Here is a 15,695-nt window from a genome sequence, read left to right as displayed (position 1 = left end):
TCCGAAACCTAAAAGGCTAAAGCGAGCATAAGCCTGGAAGCCATAAGGGACCAGTGACGATAAGGTCGAGTCTGGTGGGGACGCGATAGCAGACAACCCCGCCACTAATCGCGTCTGGATACAGGCGTCTCTGCTTACTCTTTCGCTCCTATGCTGCATCCTGTTACAAAGGCTTGGCCAATGGTTTGAACATCTATTATCTCAACAGAGTCGTTGCCTCATTGGCAATTGCGTGATGGCTTGAAAGTAACCCTTCTATACAACCCGTCCACCTCAAAAACTCATGAGATTCTCCTTTGATGTCATCAATTTGATGGGCATTTAGCATGGAAGTTATTAATAGCATAATATCAGTAGAAGCGACATCGAAACGACGTACCTGGAAGTCCGTAATTGACAAAGGGCTGTACAGGGGTTCCCTCAATACTCGCAATAAAGCAATGCAAGCCAAGCATGATTATCTAATGGCATACCTATCGATAAGCAGACCGCCGTCTCCCTTGGCAACCTCCGTCTTCATAATTACACCCTCGCTTCTCGATTTCTGATTATACCGGATATACCATTCTAAATTCATTAAAGACAGCTTATAATTAGAAACTCAGGGGGTACGCCATGGATTAAATGACGATAAGAAATCCCTGCACGGATGGGAATGCAATCAGGATTCAGGACTATCACCGGAATTCTCCTACCAATTTATTGCTAGGGGACAACAAGCTGAGAGTCTATTCCCCCTCAAGTGCTTTCGACGTTATTCTACGGGAAAATTGAAGAATTCTGTCAGTTTTTTTGGTGTGGACCATGGCATCAAACCGATCTCTGGATCACCATCCCAGCTCAATTGAGAGTGGGATCGAAAGTCGACCAACAAGAAGGACCCTACATTCTAGTCGGGATGCCGATGATGAGCCTGAGAGCGTTCATTCGAACGAGGAATCATCTTTAATTCATCATTCCGATGAAGAAGACCTCTCGTCTCGGGAACCGGCAGGGCCGCATCGTCGGTTGGGTCTACTTTCCACAACCTTTCTGATGTGCGTTGGTATCATGAAATTGAAGCTGTGACGAGGCTATAGAACCCTCAGTGGAAGGCCTCGAATTTCCTGACTATTCTCACTACACAGAACCAACCGCATGATAGGCACGGCAATATTTTCTGTGCCATCATCTATTGCACAATCCGTTGGAAGCGCTGGTGCAGCCCTGACGCTGTGGCTAGTTGGGTTTCTCCTGTCATTCTGTGGATTTCTCATATACCTAGAACTAGGTAGTCTGTTTCCTCGTAATGGCGGGGAAAAGGTTTACCTTCAGGCTGCTTATCCACGACCGCCGTTTCTAGTGAGCACAGTATTCGCAACACATATCATTTTCCTCGGCTTTACTGGTATTTTATTTCAATCCCTCACCGCATCGAATTGTCGGAGTACTAAGCTCTATGCGCAGGCATTGGAACTGTTGTCGTTGCGGAGAATATGCTTCTGGCATTTGGGATTACAACAAATGACTGGGTTAAACGTGGTATAGCGGTCGCAATCATGGCATGCATAGCAGCAATCCATGTTTTCACCAAGAACTGGGGCATCAGACTGATGGTGAGTAACCTATATTCCTCACCGACTGCTTTTGTGCTCGAGATTGACTTTGGTTCTTAGAATACACTAGCCTCCATCAAATTAATAGTCCTTGTTCTTATAATCTTGACCGGCCTTACAGTTCTTCATGGGGATGTGTCAAATGTACCGCATCCAGGAGCTAGCTTCAAACACCCTTTCTCGGGATCATCATCCCATGTGACGGATTATACAGTTGCTTTATATAAAGTTCTGGCCAGCTATCAGGGCTGGTGCAACGCCGGGTATGTCTTGGACGAGGTCAAAGATCCCCGTCGGACACTCAAGATTGCTGGTATCTTAGGGCTCACATCTGTGGGTCTTCTTTACTTTATGGTAAATGTGGCATACTTCGCTGCCGCAACCCCCAAAGAACTGGGTGAGACGGGAGTCACAGTCGCTGCCCTTTTTATAGGCAAGGTTTTCGGAGAGGAGATGCAATCATTGAGTGCTGTCCTCGCTGCCTTGTCTTCGCTGGGAAACTTGATGACAGCGTCTTTCTCGATCTCGCGGGTGGTACAAGGGTTTGCAGAGGAGCAAGTTTTGCCATTCTCTTCATTTTTTGCCAGGAAAACACATTTTGGCTCCCCAGCTGCTGCCTTCATATTGGTTTTTCTGTCCTCATTCATAATGATCATTTGTGTTCCATTTGGTAAGTGCCCCCCACTTGCCCTGTTAAAAAAAGAAAATGCACTTTACGCGCCATCCCCGTCATTCATTGAACCCCGCTAACATGAAAACACAGGGGACGTTTACAACTTCATCCTCGATCTAGGTCAATACGCAATGGCGATCGTACAACTGTTCGTCGTAATTGGCCTCTTCATAATCCGAAGGCGAAGGACACATCCACAACGGACATTCAGAGTCTGGACGAGTGTTGCTTGCATATTCCTGGTCGCTCAGGTTTATCTGCTCTTTTCCACTTTCTCAAATTCGGCAGAGAGCGGTTCTAATCTACCAGTGTGGTTAACTCCCGTGACATCAATATTGGTGCTTTCGTTAGGTAGCGTTTACTGGTTTTACGGATGGACATTAAAGCCTAAAATGGGACAGAGGTCATCGACAGAGCCTCTGCCATTGGGAGATTCTCGCGATGAGTAATGATGGGTCCTGAATTGCACGAAAGACCTTTATCTCTAAATCTCTTTTGCAAAATTGATAGCTGAAGTAGCCATTGTCGGTTCTCCCACGCTTTTTCGTCGTATCCAAAGATCCAATTGACCTGAAGCTTTTCTTATGTAGACCAAGAAGTCTAGGAATGTCTTTATGCTTATTAACATGCAAATCATAGTAGAGCTCTAGATACAGATGATCTCTATACACAAATAAAAGAAAAATCGCTGCAGTATCAAAACCAACGCCCGCAATCATTCGGCAAAACTCAACATGGCATAATATATACAGCCGTAAAATCAACTTCAGCACAAAAAGAACTCTTGGCACCACCTATTATCAAAAGTTCATTACGGAGACTCCATAGACTGCATCTCTGCGCTTGTCTCCCGCGAATCGCATGAAAGCTGTGCCGCTTTTGCTCTCTTCCCCAGCAATTGAGACGGATGGTAAATGCTCATCACAACCATGGTGAAGAACATCAGCATCGCGTCGAACACATACATGAACACCTCATGGCTGATCAAATAGCCATCATTCCCCTGGGCGTATTCGATGAGGCGGAAAATAGACCGGATAAGAATCAATATGCTGGAGGCGTATAGCACGACCATTATAGTCTCCCAGGAGGTCTGCTTCCAGTTTTTCCGGGCTCCCTCGAGTGACATGCGGGTGGGCTGCTTGTAGATGCGCCAATGGAATATCGTAGATGTGATGATGAAGACACTGAAGAAAAGAAGTTGGATGCAGAGACCGACGATGGTTATTTTCTCGCCCGTGTGCATGGCACTGATGGTGCCGCTGGCCATGATGCCACCACCTAAGTAAGATCATGGTTAGAGATTGCGAGGGTCTGAAAAAAGTCTAGACCTGGCGAGCTTAAATACCTGCAGCTTGCATGACAAACGCAACTATGTCCCCCGTCAGAAATATCCCGGTTAACCATCGAGTGGGCACGACACTGATCGATTCGGCGTCAAGGTGTCGGATTAATCGACCTAAGGTCATGTATATCGAAGCCGCGTAGAGTGGTGGGGCGAGCAGGATCATGATGGTTCCGACTGAATATACAGGGATGGATTCCTTATCATAGTGTGCTAGAATGCGACATATATACCCTATAATCTGGACTAAATGGGAGTCAGTTGGTCAATCTCAGCCTGCGGGTCGGTCCATATATGTATCACTTACAGACTCCACCTGTCACAAAGACCAGCATGTATGAAGATCGCATGCAGATAACTTGGTATACATGGTAAACAGTGGTAAGCAAGAACAGGACTAGGAATAGAATTCCGGCTGCCAGAGAGGGCGTGTAGCGATAGAGCGCAAAGTCAATGCCCGTAGACTGGTCGTCGGAGCTCATGACGAGGGATGAAGCACGACACAATAATGAATGAATTGACAAAAAGGCCTCAACCTTAGACCTGAAGAGAGTGTTAAGTAATTTAGCTTATCTACTAAGCTACCCTCCCGTCTGCCCTCCTTTCTATATATTTCAATTTTTTCGTATCCATGCTTGCCACCGTGTTCGCATTCTCGTATTTCGTATCCTCGCATCTTCGTGTTTTCCTTTTTTTCTGGGAGGACCCACGAGGGTTGGCCGTTGGATCGGCATACTTAGCACGAAACCCATGGAAATACTTTTTCTGAAGACCCGGTAGGTTTGCCGCGAAGGATTTTTCGCCTTGGACTTTCAAGTGATCTTTGGATGAGCTGCAAAAATCGACTTCCTACCAAATACTTCGGCACGTTTCCGGATATTCTAGAATCTTTCCAGAGTAGATGGTGTTTTTGACAGTGCGATGTGAACTCTATCTCTCTTAAAAAATCTAAAACCCTATATTCGTGCTGAAATGACTTTTTACGATGGTGTTCTCCATTCCAATCAAACCAAAGGAGTACCCATGTACGCGGTGTCCTTGGGTATCCTATCCAGTAACCTCCCAATCTCACTCGGATGAACAATATTGAAGGCCACCATCGTCAAAAACATGAGGCAGGCATCAAAGATGTACATATAGGCCTCATGCTTCAGAAGATACCCAGAATTTCCCTGAATATACTCAATCACCCTGAAAACCGAACGAATCATGATCAGTGCGCTCGTGCCGTATAGTACATTCAGATGCTTTCTCCAAGGAATGTCAGGCGCATGAGCGCGCGGGATCGGAAACTTTTTCAGTTTCATATCGAACGAGAATTCCACGAAGATAAAGAATCCAAAGAAGGCGAGCTGCACGAAAAGCCCGATGATGATGATCTTTTCTCCGGTTTTCATGCCATCGAGGGATCCGCTGGCTTGGATGCCGCCGCCTATATCGGTTTAGAGCTTAGTCAATGTACTGTAACAAAAGAATAATAAATCTTTCTGCAAAGCAATGCGAAGCTTACCGGCCGACTGGAGCAGGAAAGAGAGCACGTCCCCCGTTACGAAGATCTTCGTGAGCCATTTCTTCTTCAACATGGCGTGCGATTCCGCTTGTAGCACAAGAATAATGCGGCCCATCAACATGTATATCGACGCTGCAAACAAGGCTGGTGCTAGGAGCAGGAGCAAGGTCTGCAGTAGATACGGGCCAAGAGTCCAATTCGGTGTCTCGTCGCTGGACATGGCTCGTCCGATATATCCGATCCATTCAACTGTAGTAAAGGATCTTAATTAGTTGAGGTCTCAATGGATGATACGCAGTACTGACAAAATCCTCCAATGACGAAAGGTGTGAAGAACCAAGTCCGTGTTTTAATCATCTGGAATAAATGCATCGCAGTTGTACCGATGAACAGTAGGATGAATATGATGGCGCCGACTTTGGTGGGATCATAGTGGTAGAAGGAGAACGATATAGCTTCTTGGTTCGATGCATCAGCCATTTTTGAAAGATTGCCCTAATGTTAGGATAAAGAGGTCATGAGAGTGGCTTCTTTCTCGAAAATAGACGGAAGTGTTTTAAATATCTTTTCCGTCAAGCACGCCCTTAGGAATTACCAGGTTTATAAAGCGCCCCTATGTTCTCTGTTCAAAACTCCATCTCACTAATCTAGCCTATTTCTTTCAATCTAGCGTATCCACTGTGTTTTTGGATTTCTTTATTTAGACGCCGTTATACCTGATCCATCAATACTGAAGATAGCAGGACGTGGTCCTGACAGCTGGTAAACCATAGAACGCTGAGCCAGGACATTCTGTCTAGGCACCCGTGGTTTCAGGTACGAACAGGGCTGATGCATAAACTAGGTCTAATGACATCGAGACTGTCCCCGTTTCCAGCTAGATAGCCCGCAGCGACGACTTCGTACAAAGAGCCCCTGGTCACAGTGAAGGGGCTGTATAGATTTTCGGGATTCCCCACACAGGCCAAAAACGAATACGCTCGTGCTCTCATAGGGCACGGAACGTTCCGACAGATGGATGTTCTCCAAGATCTGGTATTGAACCATCCTTCGGTAGGGATTCTCTGAAGGTATCAGTGGGCCCCAAGCAAACCTTGGCCAGTAATCGCGAATGCGAATGCGGATGCGAGTACGAACGCGAGAGAAGTTGAAGTCTTGGCCTTTGAGGGGTCTTTCCATATTATTTATTGGAATCCCCCCGTAGCTTTAATCCAAGATCCTTTCAATCCCTTCAGTCATGAATCAGTGACATCTTTCGACTCTCGACTCGCTTTTTACTGATGGTGAGTATATCGTGGAGCACCCCTCAAGGCATTCTACAGCGCGTGGAAGAAAGAGTTTGGTATACACTGCAGTGGATAGGGCCATTAACATAACAGAAATGTGTGCTTGAAAAGCTTACATTCCATGATCTCTTGTCTACCTCGTCACTCTCGATCTCAATTGCATCCCTCTCCAAGTACTTTCACCGCGCCAGTCATGACCGAACAACCCGATAAATAGCCTCAAGCAATTCATTGGAGCCCTTGCTTCGACAAAGACAACTCTTTCTTAAGTATCTAGGCATCTTCGGTTTGAAATTTCAGCATATACAAAGTGGAAGGTTGTGTACCGCCGCCATCGTTGGGTAGCTGGCAGGCTAACGGGGCGGGAGAGTGAGGGCATCTACTCCGAACCATCCTCCAAGTCTCAGGATGCGAGCTGAGCCGCATAACTTGTCCATCAAAATAGGCCTATTTTTTGGAAGAATGCAATTGTCATCAGGTTTTGACAATAGTGGAAGTTGGATAGTGGGCAGTAAAGCGTTAGGGCCATTAGGTGAGCCCGTTGTATCGCGTCACTAACATCCCGACCACACAAGCGCTGTAATACCGTTATCTATAATCTACTTTGACAAAATACTTATCAGATAGCACTCTTCCTACCATTCCTCCGATGCTTCGAATGGTCGGCCGCGAAGTATCGTCAGAAGGAAGGTGAGATGTGACTAGGACTGGCAGAAACCGGTGACCAAAATCCACATACGCCTGGATATACATTCGCTCCCGACGAAAGAGTAACAACGGGGTCCTGAAAGCCGAGAAATACCGCGGAGGGTGAGGGCGAAACTCGATAGATCGCAATGAATGTGTATAGTGTGTAGGAATGGGAAAACGGCGCGAAGGTTCTTGCGATCGATGGAACTATTATTTGGTATTTGAGTAACGTCCACCATCCTCTATTGAAATCCAATCGATAATGCCGACATTAAGCTCGAGGCCGGCGGTCTATTGGATTTGATCTCAGATTGGCGCAATGAAAGAAGCAGGATGGAAAGGAAGAAGAAGGGAAAGAAAAGGGTTTACCGCCGGAGCGGGAATGCCTGAGGAGCCCACCTGCCCACTTGGTTATCGTCGATCTGATGCCGCTCTGATTGGCTCGAGATGCATGACCGGTCATGATGATCGACTGCGACCTGTCGCATGTCTGTACTCTGCATCATTATCATGATTTGTCTGGACATTGGGCAGAGACATCATCACGACGCAAACGCAGCGCCCGTTGGGTTGCGTGTCCGGTAACTCTCGTATGCCGGCTTACAATACCGCTTCCAGGATGATTTGGGTTAGAGATTCTGGTTCCCCCGAAGGGACTCGCGGGTCTGGTACTTTGTCCTAGCCGGGCCATAGTACCGGTACCTCTCCATCCGGTACCCACGATGGATATCTCGCCGGCACCGCGACCTTTATGTCATGCTGACCGTTGCCCTTCTGAATGAAGATCCGGAGGGCTTCAGTGAATTCCTACTCCGGAGTAGGACCGGGCCCAGTGCGCCTTCAAGCCCGGAACGCTCCAGCTCATGGAGGGAATCGATCTCCGGCTGGGATGAGTCGCGACCGCAGAACCATGGCTCCCGTGTTTGGCGCGTGTATTATTATTTCACCCCTGAAACACAGTAGATCCTCATCATCACCGTTTTTCGGCTTCGCTTTTCTTTTCTCTTCTTCTCTCCTCCCTCCCCTGAACCGGTTCTTCTTTTTCTTTTCGGGAATTCTTTCTTAGACTGTTTTAATCTTTTCAATACCCATTCTCGGACCTTTCTATCCTGATCGGATTCCATCCGCTCAGCAATTTCAAGTTCCAGTCTACACCATCCACTGTGGCCATTGCTGCTGCGCGCTAGACGTGCTGCCCCGTCCTGGGCTGCAGGCGATCCTCTGGCCACCTGGAAAGCGCCTGTCTTTTCTTTTCTTTTTCTTTTTCTTTTTCTTTTTTTCTTTTTCGATCTCTCTCTTGGTCTCGACTGTTTACGGAGTACGCCAATAGACATTAATTTACCCACCTTGGCTTGAGCGTCGGCGTCTCCCCTCGCCTCCGACGGCATCATTTTTTTTTCTTCCTCTCCCTCCCCTCTTTCTTTTTTCTCCAAACCCTCCTCTACTGTGTCGAGTGCCTTGAAAGTCGGCTCTCGCACGGTTCATTGTTGAATCTTAGAGCCTAGATCGACTGGTTCTACAAGGAGACGCGATCTTGACCGCGCCTGTGGACATTGTCTCCCACGTTCCCCACCGGTTATCGACTCATCGCGCCTGCTAGCGGAGGGCATCCGGAATCCCCAGACACAATGCCCTTCTTCACTCGTGTTTTCCGGGGCAAAGACGCCACTGCGTCGAAGAAGGCGGCCAAAACCCCCGTCGCGGAGGACACTGGCCCCGCGAAACCAACATGGACCGACGCGTGGCAGCGAACCGAGGTGGCCCCCGAGGAAGTTCAGGACCTGCTCCGGGGATGTACGCAAGAATTGAAGTCGCGAGGTATGTTTGTCACGATAGTTGACGTCAATGGCAGAACCTGAGACCTGCGCATTCCTGGCATTTGCTGATTACCGTTTCGCTCCTACAGCTCTACAAACCCCTTTCCTCCTCTTGCCCTTTCGTCCCAGCTCCGACTCAACGGCCGCTCGTACCTTCATTCGAAACTATTTCAACCAGTCAGTCGAGAGAGGCTCGCCTCTTGGTGGAGATGCCTTGTCGCAAGAATTACGGCTTTCGGACCCCATGGTGAGCGGAATATCCTACCTCCAGCAGATAAGCGTCGCGAGGGTTTAAATCTCTTACAAGAAATACAGGTCCTTTGCAGTGTGATGAAGTGGTGTTGGTCTAGACTCCCCGGCGGAGTGGTCACTTGGGAGGCGTACGAATTGTTCAAGGTCGGCGAGCAAGGTATGTTTCTGCAACGAATACCGGCAATGATATCGGGGAGGGGTGCTGATAAGACTAGATTCTCAATTCGCTCGCGATGCTTTCTCGACTTTCATTCCCATCAGCGTTGATTCAGATGCCCGGACCAAGATCATCTTCGATTTCTTCGACCTCTTGACGGCTATCGCGGCCCACGGAAAGTCCAATGGTCTTGGAGGACGGAAGCTCTCGAGATATGCCGGGTGGTGGGCCTTTGAACACACGGACATGGGCAATGGCTTCGAAGCCGCTTATAAGAATTGGATGGCGTACGTGGACTTTCCTTTCGCCGCTTCCGTGGCACTGTCTAGATTCTTTGAAGGGGTAATTGTTGGCTAATTTCATTCTCAGTGCTGCGGACGCAACAAGCCACCTCTTCTTCGCCTACCTGCGCTCGATGTCTCCGGAGGCCCGAGGAATGGGCGGTATCTCTACCCTTCCTATTGCTTTACAGTCTTTGGTCCAAGCGACGGAGTATCCGCCGGAGATGCCCGCTCTCCTCCAAGTGTCGACCACCAGAGTGGTCATGATTGTCGATACGGTCTCGCCTACCCCCTTTGCTCTTCTTCGGCGCGCAAAGAACTTCGAGTACCGAGACAGTGATCGCCATCTGCAAGAATTCGCCAATTTCGAAGACCCCCTCCGTGCTCTGACCGATGAGTGTCTCCGTGTGCTGAGGTCCATCTCTTCCACCAATCAATCCACCGAGTCGGACCCCACGAAGTCCGACCGGGAGGCTTCGTGGTCTAGGTTCGAGGATTTCGGTTTTGGCGGTGCGATTGAGTCCGACTTGGACGATGAGGCGAAGGGATCTGCCTCGTCGAGGGAGTTCGGGGGTGGTCTGCGATCCGCTCCGCAATCCGGCGGGGGTGACCTGGGGCGTCCTACCACTCCATCGTGGGCAGACTTCATGTCATCGGGCTTTAGTGATGAGAATGTCTTCAAGTCTCCCGTTGCTCCCGTGCTACTTCCCCCCGATAAAGTTTTGCCTCCTATTGCAACTGTTCGCGGCCAGAGTTCGCAGTCTCATAAGCGTACTCTGGACACTGAGACGTCTATCGACCCGGGTGAACTGGCAAGTATCACCACTCTCGACCTCGACGACTCGTTCTGGTGGGTGTGGATTAGCAGTCTGGCAATCGAGGAGTCGCCGCTGCGCAAAGCTGTGTTTGGACGGTGCGCGCTGCTCGAAACTGTCATCAAGGGAGCGAAATGGCTGGTTCTTGAGGAGCAGGTCAAGGGCGCGGCCCCTGAACCCGAGCCCGGCGCGCACATTGTTGAAAAGAAGAGCTTCTTCGGGTTCTCAACGCGCAAAAGACTGGGGCGGCGCAAGTCCTCCGCCAAGAAGGTTAGCGCAGTAGAGGATTCATACAAGAGACCTGACAACCAGGCGCCGCAGAGCAAGACTAGCATTGCTCCTGACCAGCATGCACGCATTCAGGCTGCTGCCGCCGCCCTCCAGAGAAAGCATCGGGAGCAGGAGTCTGCAAATGGATCTCAAACCAATCTCGCAAACAATCGTTATTCGACCAAGACTAACTCCGTCATGACCTTGCAACCGGGAATTGTGAACGAAGCCTCGCAGGCCATGAAATGGGCTAGCAACTACGACAAGAATACTTACCGAAAGGCCTATTTGAGCGATGACCGTGCGGGAACTGGAGCCCCGTCACACAGCATGAAGGAAGCCTTGCGAGAGAGCCCCGACCTGCCGCCGTCACCGACGACGAGTACTCGCCAGGCACCTCCTCCACTGCCGAAGGATTCAACTCCCAACTCTCCGGTGCCCAGAGCATCCAAGGAGGTTCCCGAGGAGACCTCGAGTACCCTCAACAATAGCACGAGTGACCCGTTAGCGGTTGAATCGGTTCCCAAGAAATCGATGGACTCGGCAGACGACTCGGGCCGAAAGTTGAAGAAGAAGGCCGGAAACACGGGATTCAAGGGTCTCTTTGGCACGGTCAAGAAGAAGAATACCGAGTCCGAACCAAGACCGCCAATGAAACCAACTGGCGCTGAGAAATCAGCCGTCGCCTCCGCTCGCGCTGCTTTGGAGAGCAAGGCTATGGCTTCGCAGCAGCAGACTGCTCGTTCTTCTCCCAAGGGGCCCTCGACTCTGAAGAAAAAGCCGGTTCCAGGAACCCCAACCGCTGAGTCTCGCGAGGCCAGTGCTGATGTGGCCGCTACACCGCAGGCGCCGCAATCACCCCAGACGCCTGAAAAGCCGGAACCCCAGCAGCACACTCAATCCAGCGACCAGCCTCATGAGGTCAGAGAGCCTTCCCATGAGGTCCCCAGCCCGCCCAACGCCAACGGTTACTACGGTAAAAGCCGACGGGAAGCCGAAATCGACGCCCTCTCGCGTGTCGACACTAATGAACGGGCGGCGGCTGACCGCGAATTTTCGAGGTTTGATCAGGGACCTCTCATGGAACAACCGGCCTTTGTCCCTCAAGATTCGCCGGTGTCCGCAGACTTCCCCGAGAAGAAAAGTCCTCCTTCGGCAGCCCCAGTCGCGCCAGTCGCGCCCGAGGCACCCGCCGAGCCCAAGGCCAACGATGTTGAGACCAGTACTCCTAGTCAGCAGAACAATCCCTCGTACGATCGTTGGGCTCAGATCCGCAAAAACGCCGCGGAAAGAGCTCAACAGGCTCCTGAAGAGACCCACCCCCATGATGCTGATGACAGCGACGATACCAGCGAAGAAGAGAGTATGTAGAACCAGATACACCTCGTTCATCCAATTCCCCTTATGCTGACGTTTTTATTCTCTAGGCTTTGAGACTCGTGCCGCTCGTATCAAGGCCCGTGTTGCCGAGCTGACCGGCAACATGCAGGCCTCCACCTAATATATCTCCCTCGTTCTTCTTCCTTGCCAAGTCCTGTTTCTATTTTGCCCGATCTGCGTTTCCACCCATTTGATACCTTCCAGCTTGTTCAGTTCTGTTGGTTCTTAACCCTTTCCCCCTTAATCCCTTGTGTTACAAGGTCCTTTTTCTCCAAATTCATGCCGGCCTGACCCGTTATGCCCTGCATGCCTGGATGAAATGTGTCCTCGTCTTCATGTTCCGATGGTGGCTTTAATGTCCTCGTTCTTCGCCCTAATGGAGAAGAGGTATCACTGCACCATTTTTCTCTGCTTGTTTCATCTCTCTGCGCCGTTCAGCTTGTTCTATTCCCCCATTCGCTCGTGCTGACTGCCTTGTCCCATATCCTTGTTTAATTCTGCTTTTCTTTGTTGTTGATATATGCAATATACCTCAGCAGACTCTCGCTATGTAAACCAGATCAATCAATCAGTTAATTACGTACATTGTTGCAGATAATCTTAAAATATAAGCCGACAGGTTCAGTACTTGTCTAAATTAATCCCTTATTTCAAAAATATAGGCCCTAAATTATGGTAACCCAAGTAGTTGTATTTGTTGATTTGTAAATGTCACATTATAATTATCATTAACCCAATAAATAATCGAGTAGTATGTACCCATTGTCTAAACGCCGGTATATATGCATCCGAGAAAAGTAAAAAGACGGTGTGCCTTCCACGTATTGGGGGAAAAAACGTGGTTCCCTCCATGTCTGTTCCATGGTCGATATATGCTTAATCAATATACTCTCGTGGTCCAGTGTGCCCAATGGAAATGGATCGTGGGTCTGGTGTGGGGGTAGAATGGTGCAAAGATGCAAGGCGACAAATTCAATATATGACGTGTTCTGGTTTATATCCAGTGCCAGACACTACTATAGAACGTAGCGTAGTCGCCGGGTCGCTTCCACGGCGACGATGGCGCTCAACGCGCCGATGAATAGACAAATGGAGATGGCGTTGGGGGAGCTCTGGTCGAGATCCATCCACTGGGTATCGGACGCCGTTTCATCTCGCTTGGTGCTGGCAGGTTCGAAGATGCTGAAGACGATCCAGCTGATGAAGGTGCCGACGAATTGGGGGAGGGTGGTGTAGACGTTCAGAACGCCGAGGTAGATGCCGGCCAGTTCGCCGGTGGAGGGGGCATTCGAGACTGCGTCTTCGAGATCGCTGTCGCTGTCGGGATCGTGGTGGTTGAGACGGAGCGTCTCCATTTCGGTCTCGCCGTTCATATCATATGTGCCGGAGCGAACGCTAGCGGAGGTAATCATCGTTACTCCAGACGAACGAGAGGGTGACGAGTTCCCCGTGGCGAGCTTGTTGATCTCTACACCCATGAAAGAGAACGGGGCCCAGCAGCTGACAGCCCAAGGGACACCGCAAACGGCCACGAGGAGAGTCGCGACGGCTCGGGATCGTGCCAAGGGCGCGAAGATCATCGTGGCGGCGAAAATGATGTGGGAAATCAACCAGGTCGTCTGCAGGTCTGGCCGGACTGAGGTGATTTTGGTAAGCATCGCGGCCATGCCGGGAGGGGGCCGTGGAGTAAATCGGAGTCTTTTGCTATCCGGTGGTTGTACGCAGAATGGTAGGAGAACCGAGCCGATGAAGGTTATTGACGAAAAAACCACTAAGGACAGACTGCCAACACGACCAACCTCTCCCAGCATGTCGCTTTGTTGGATTTCGTCTTTGGATACCTCGTATCGAAAATAAGTTTCACCGACCCATGTTGTACTGTAAAACAGAAAGGGGAACCAGCCTGGAGAAGGAATTAGTATCACGAAGGATGCCCATGGGAAAGCAGAGCCATTTACCGATCCAGGCCCAAAATTGCGCCCAGCAGATAGCTTGGATCCGAGGAGGCAGGTCCATAGTGGTCTTGAAAAGCTGAGAAAGCACCTGGAGAGCTCCAGCCTGGCCATCCGAGTCCCTGTAAGGCAACGTTAATACCGGTCTCTGCGAACCCTGTTGCCTATTACCCACCTGGCAGTGATCAGGACTCTCTCCTTGACGGAGTAAGATGTGACCATAACTGCTCCTATCAAGGACAATGCAGCAATGACTGTCATTTGCTTGAACTGCGTGTCACCAATTATGGTGCCAAAAATGCTGACTGTGTCCAACGACCCAATAAAATATCCAATAAGTTGGCCAATAGCCGACATCCTAGACGCTTCATGGCATCAGTCTTTAGTCTTGCATGGTCCAAAAAAAGGAATGCTTACCCCATGCCGACCCAGCTTGCTGTTGCGGAATAGGCAGTGTGTCGACAATCAAGCTGCGACAGCAAGCTTGGACTAATTCCAAATTAGACAAATTGTAGAGGACAACGACCTGTGATAGGTAACTCACCAACGTTAATCGCGAAGTCTACAGCATAAATACTGAGAACTGCCAGGGCGATCGTCGCATTTTTGGCCTAACAAAAAGGAATCCCCTCGTGAGTATCTATAGCCCAGAAATCCGCACAATATTATAAGCGATGGCCATACCTTCTCTGTATCCTTGACGAAAACACCGACAATCTCCGAGGTCCATCCCAGAACTAGCAAGCAGAATGTGACCACAAATGAACCCACCACCATGAATGGTCTCCGTCGTCCCCATTTCGATCGCGATCGGTCTGCAATGACACCGATCAGCGGTTGTATGATCAATCCAGACAGAGGACCGGCGATCCAGACGAGCGAGGTTTTCGATTTGGTGAGACCGAGCTGAAGTAGATATGGCGTGCAATCTATCCCGAGCGCATTGTTAGAGTTATTCGGACGGTTGGTCATGGTCAAAGGGTTGCCGCTTACAGGTCATTTCAATGCCCCAGGTAAATCTATGTAACAGTGATAAGTTAGTACATCGATTGTTAACAGGAACAGGCCAATGCCTCTCAAAGCAGCCAAAAGACCCAGGAAGAGACCGAGCACGTACTGCAATCCGACCAAACTGAAAGTCAACAGCGCCATGCGCGCCGACTCTGACCGTCCCTTGATGGAAGGGGAGCCCGCCCATCTCGCAGCTTGCGGCATCCTCGACCTCCAGGTGCCTGCACGCACTTGACGCCTTTCACGGTCTTTTGTTTTCCATGAACCGCGCCGGGTTCACTGGTCTCGTGACTCGAATCCGGCCGACAAACGCGCCGTTTTAGCGGAAGGGTGTGCGGTTGCCTGGCGTAGATTGAAGTATCGGGTAGGGCTAGAAATGATTTCGAGGTTGGAGAAACAAAAAAGGGTCCAACAATATGGACGGGTGGGTAATTTGATTGCGCTCGTCGCACGGTCCGTCTCTGGTTTAAAAATAGATGCGAAAGACGCGGCGGAATCCGAGGGTGTTGGCCAGACGGTGGTGGTTCTCAATTGCTGGAGGGTGGGAACGAAATAAATCTCCGTGGTCAGGACGATGCTCGCTTTGATCAATGGAAAGGGGTTAGAGAGGAAGAGAAAGGGGAGGAGAAAAAAGAATGGGATGGAATAATGGGATGGGGCG

At 49.9% G+C, this 15,695-nt stretch overlaps 6 protein-coding genes across 6 annotated transcripts; 2 read left to right on the top strand and 4 right to left on the bottom strand.

Moving 5' to 3' along the window:
• Positions 1–532: 532 nt before the first annotated feature.
• Positions 533–2,800, top strand: P170DRAFT_403139 (APC family permease). Its single transcript, XM_024846461.1, has 5 exons — positions 533–1,037; positions 1,128–1,387; positions 1,447–1,595; positions 1,656–2,265; positions 2,359–2,800. Exons 1-5 carry the CDS (start codon positions 805–807, stop codon positions 2,715–2,717), a joined length of 1,611 nt encoding a protein of 536 aa, XP_024708008.1. The 5' UTR covers positions 533–804; the 3' UTR covers positions 2,718–2,800.
• A 279-nt stretch (positions 2,801–3,079) lies between these two features.
• On the bottom strand, positions 3,080–4,095 carry P170DRAFT_348936 (RTA1 domain-containing protein; the record flags this gene model as incomplete). The annotated part of the gene is made up of 3 exons (XM_024843708.1): positions 3,080–3,549; positions 3,617–3,859; positions 3,921–4,095. 3 exons carry the CDS (start codon positions 4,093–4,095, stop codon positions 3,080–3,082), a joined length of 888 nt encoding a protein of 295 aa, XP_024708007.1.
• Positions 4,096–4,617: 522 nt separating this feature from the next.
• P170DRAFT_349951 (RTA1 domain-containing protein) lies at positions 4,618–5,603 on the bottom strand (the record flags this gene model as incomplete). Its single annotated transcript, XM_024843772.1, has 3 exons — positions 4,618–5,045; positions 5,124–5,372; positions 5,429–5,603. 3 exons carry the CDS (start codon positions 5,601–5,603, stop codon positions 4,618–4,620), a joined length of 852 nt encoding a protein of 283 aa, XP_024708006.1.
• Positions 5,604–7,913: 2,310 nt separating this feature from the next.
• P170DRAFT_110749 (uncharacterized protein) lies at positions 7,914–8,608 on the bottom strand. Its single transcript, XM_024842311.1, has one exon. It carries the CDS (start codon positions 8,488–8,490, stop codon positions 8,038–8,040), a length of 453 nt encoding a protein of 150 aa, XP_024708005.1. The 5' UTR covers positions 8,491–8,608; the 3' UTR covers positions 7,914–8,037.
• Positions 8,609–8,727: 119 nt separating this feature from the next.
• On the top strand, positions 8,728–12,192 carry P170DRAFT_472594 (uncharacterized protein; the record flags this gene model as incomplete). Its single annotated transcript, XM_024852964.1, has 6 exons — positions 8,728–8,917; positions 9,006–9,163; positions 9,232–9,325; positions 9,384–9,612; positions 9,695–12,054; positions 12,119–12,192. 6 exons carry the CDS (start codon positions 8,728–8,730, stop codon positions 12,190–12,192), a joined length of 3,105 nt encoding a protein of 1,034 aa, XP_024708004.1.
• A 552-nt stretch (positions 12,193–12,744) lies between these two features.
• Positions 12,745–15,668, bottom strand: P170DRAFT_434426 (putative sucrose transporter). The gene is made up of 8 exons (XM_024848712.1): positions 15,141–15,668; positions 15,017–15,042; positions 14,708–14,952; positions 14,568–14,634; positions 14,441–14,512; positions 14,199–14,388; positions 14,030–14,145; positions 12,745–13,974 (listed from the first exon to the last, which is right to left on the bottom strand). The coding sequence occupies exons 1-8, from the start codon at positions 15,236–15,238 to the stop codon at positions 13,088–13,090; spliced, it is 1,701 nt and encodes a 566-aa protein (XP_024708003.1). The 5' UTR covers positions 15,239–15,668; the 3' UTR covers positions 12,745–13,087.
• Between the last annotated feature and the right edge of the window lie 27 nt (positions 15,669–15,695).

This window comes from Aspergillus steynii (genome assembly GCF_002849105.1).
Source record: "Aspergillus steynii IBT 23096 chromosome Unknown P170scaffold_2, whole genome shotgun sequence".
NCBI lineage: Eukaryota > Fungi > Ascomycota > Eurotiomycetes > Eurotiales > Aspergillaceae > Aspergillus > Aspergillus steynii.
Note: the sequence above shows the minus strand (reverse complement) of the source record. Positions and strands in the feature narration are given on the sequence as shown.

Bases quoted from the DNA above. Each gene is read 5' to 3' on its own strand.
- P170DRAFT_403139 (XM_024846461.1), top strand. From the start codon at position 805: ATGGCATCAAACCGATCTCTGGATCACCATCCCAGCTCAATTGAGAGT. The intron at 1,596-1,655 runs GTGAGTAACCTA...TTTGGTTCTTAG, and splicing joins ACTGGGGCATCAGACTGATG to AATACACTAGCCTCCATCAA. The intron at 2,266-2,358 runs GTAAGTGCCCCC...ATGAAAACACAG, and splicing joins GATCATTTGTGTTCCATTTG to GGGACGTTTACAACTTCATC.
- P170DRAFT_110749 (XM_024842311.1), bottom strand. From the start codon at position 8,490: ATGATGCCGTCGGAGGCGAGGGGAGACGCCGACGCTCAAGCCAAGGTG.
- P170DRAFT_434426 (XM_024848712.1), bottom strand. From the start codon at position 15,238: ATGCCGCAAGCTGCGAGATGGGCGGGCTCCCCTTCCATCAAGGGACGG. The intron at 15,043-15,140 runs GTACGTGCTCGG...ACTGTTACATAG, and splicing joins TTCAGTTTGGTCGGATTGCA to ATTTACCTGGGGCATTGAAA. The intron at 14,513-14,567 runs GTGAGTTACCTA...ATTTGGAATTAG, and splicing joins AGACTTCGCGATTAACGTTG to TCCAAGCTTGCTGTCGCAGC.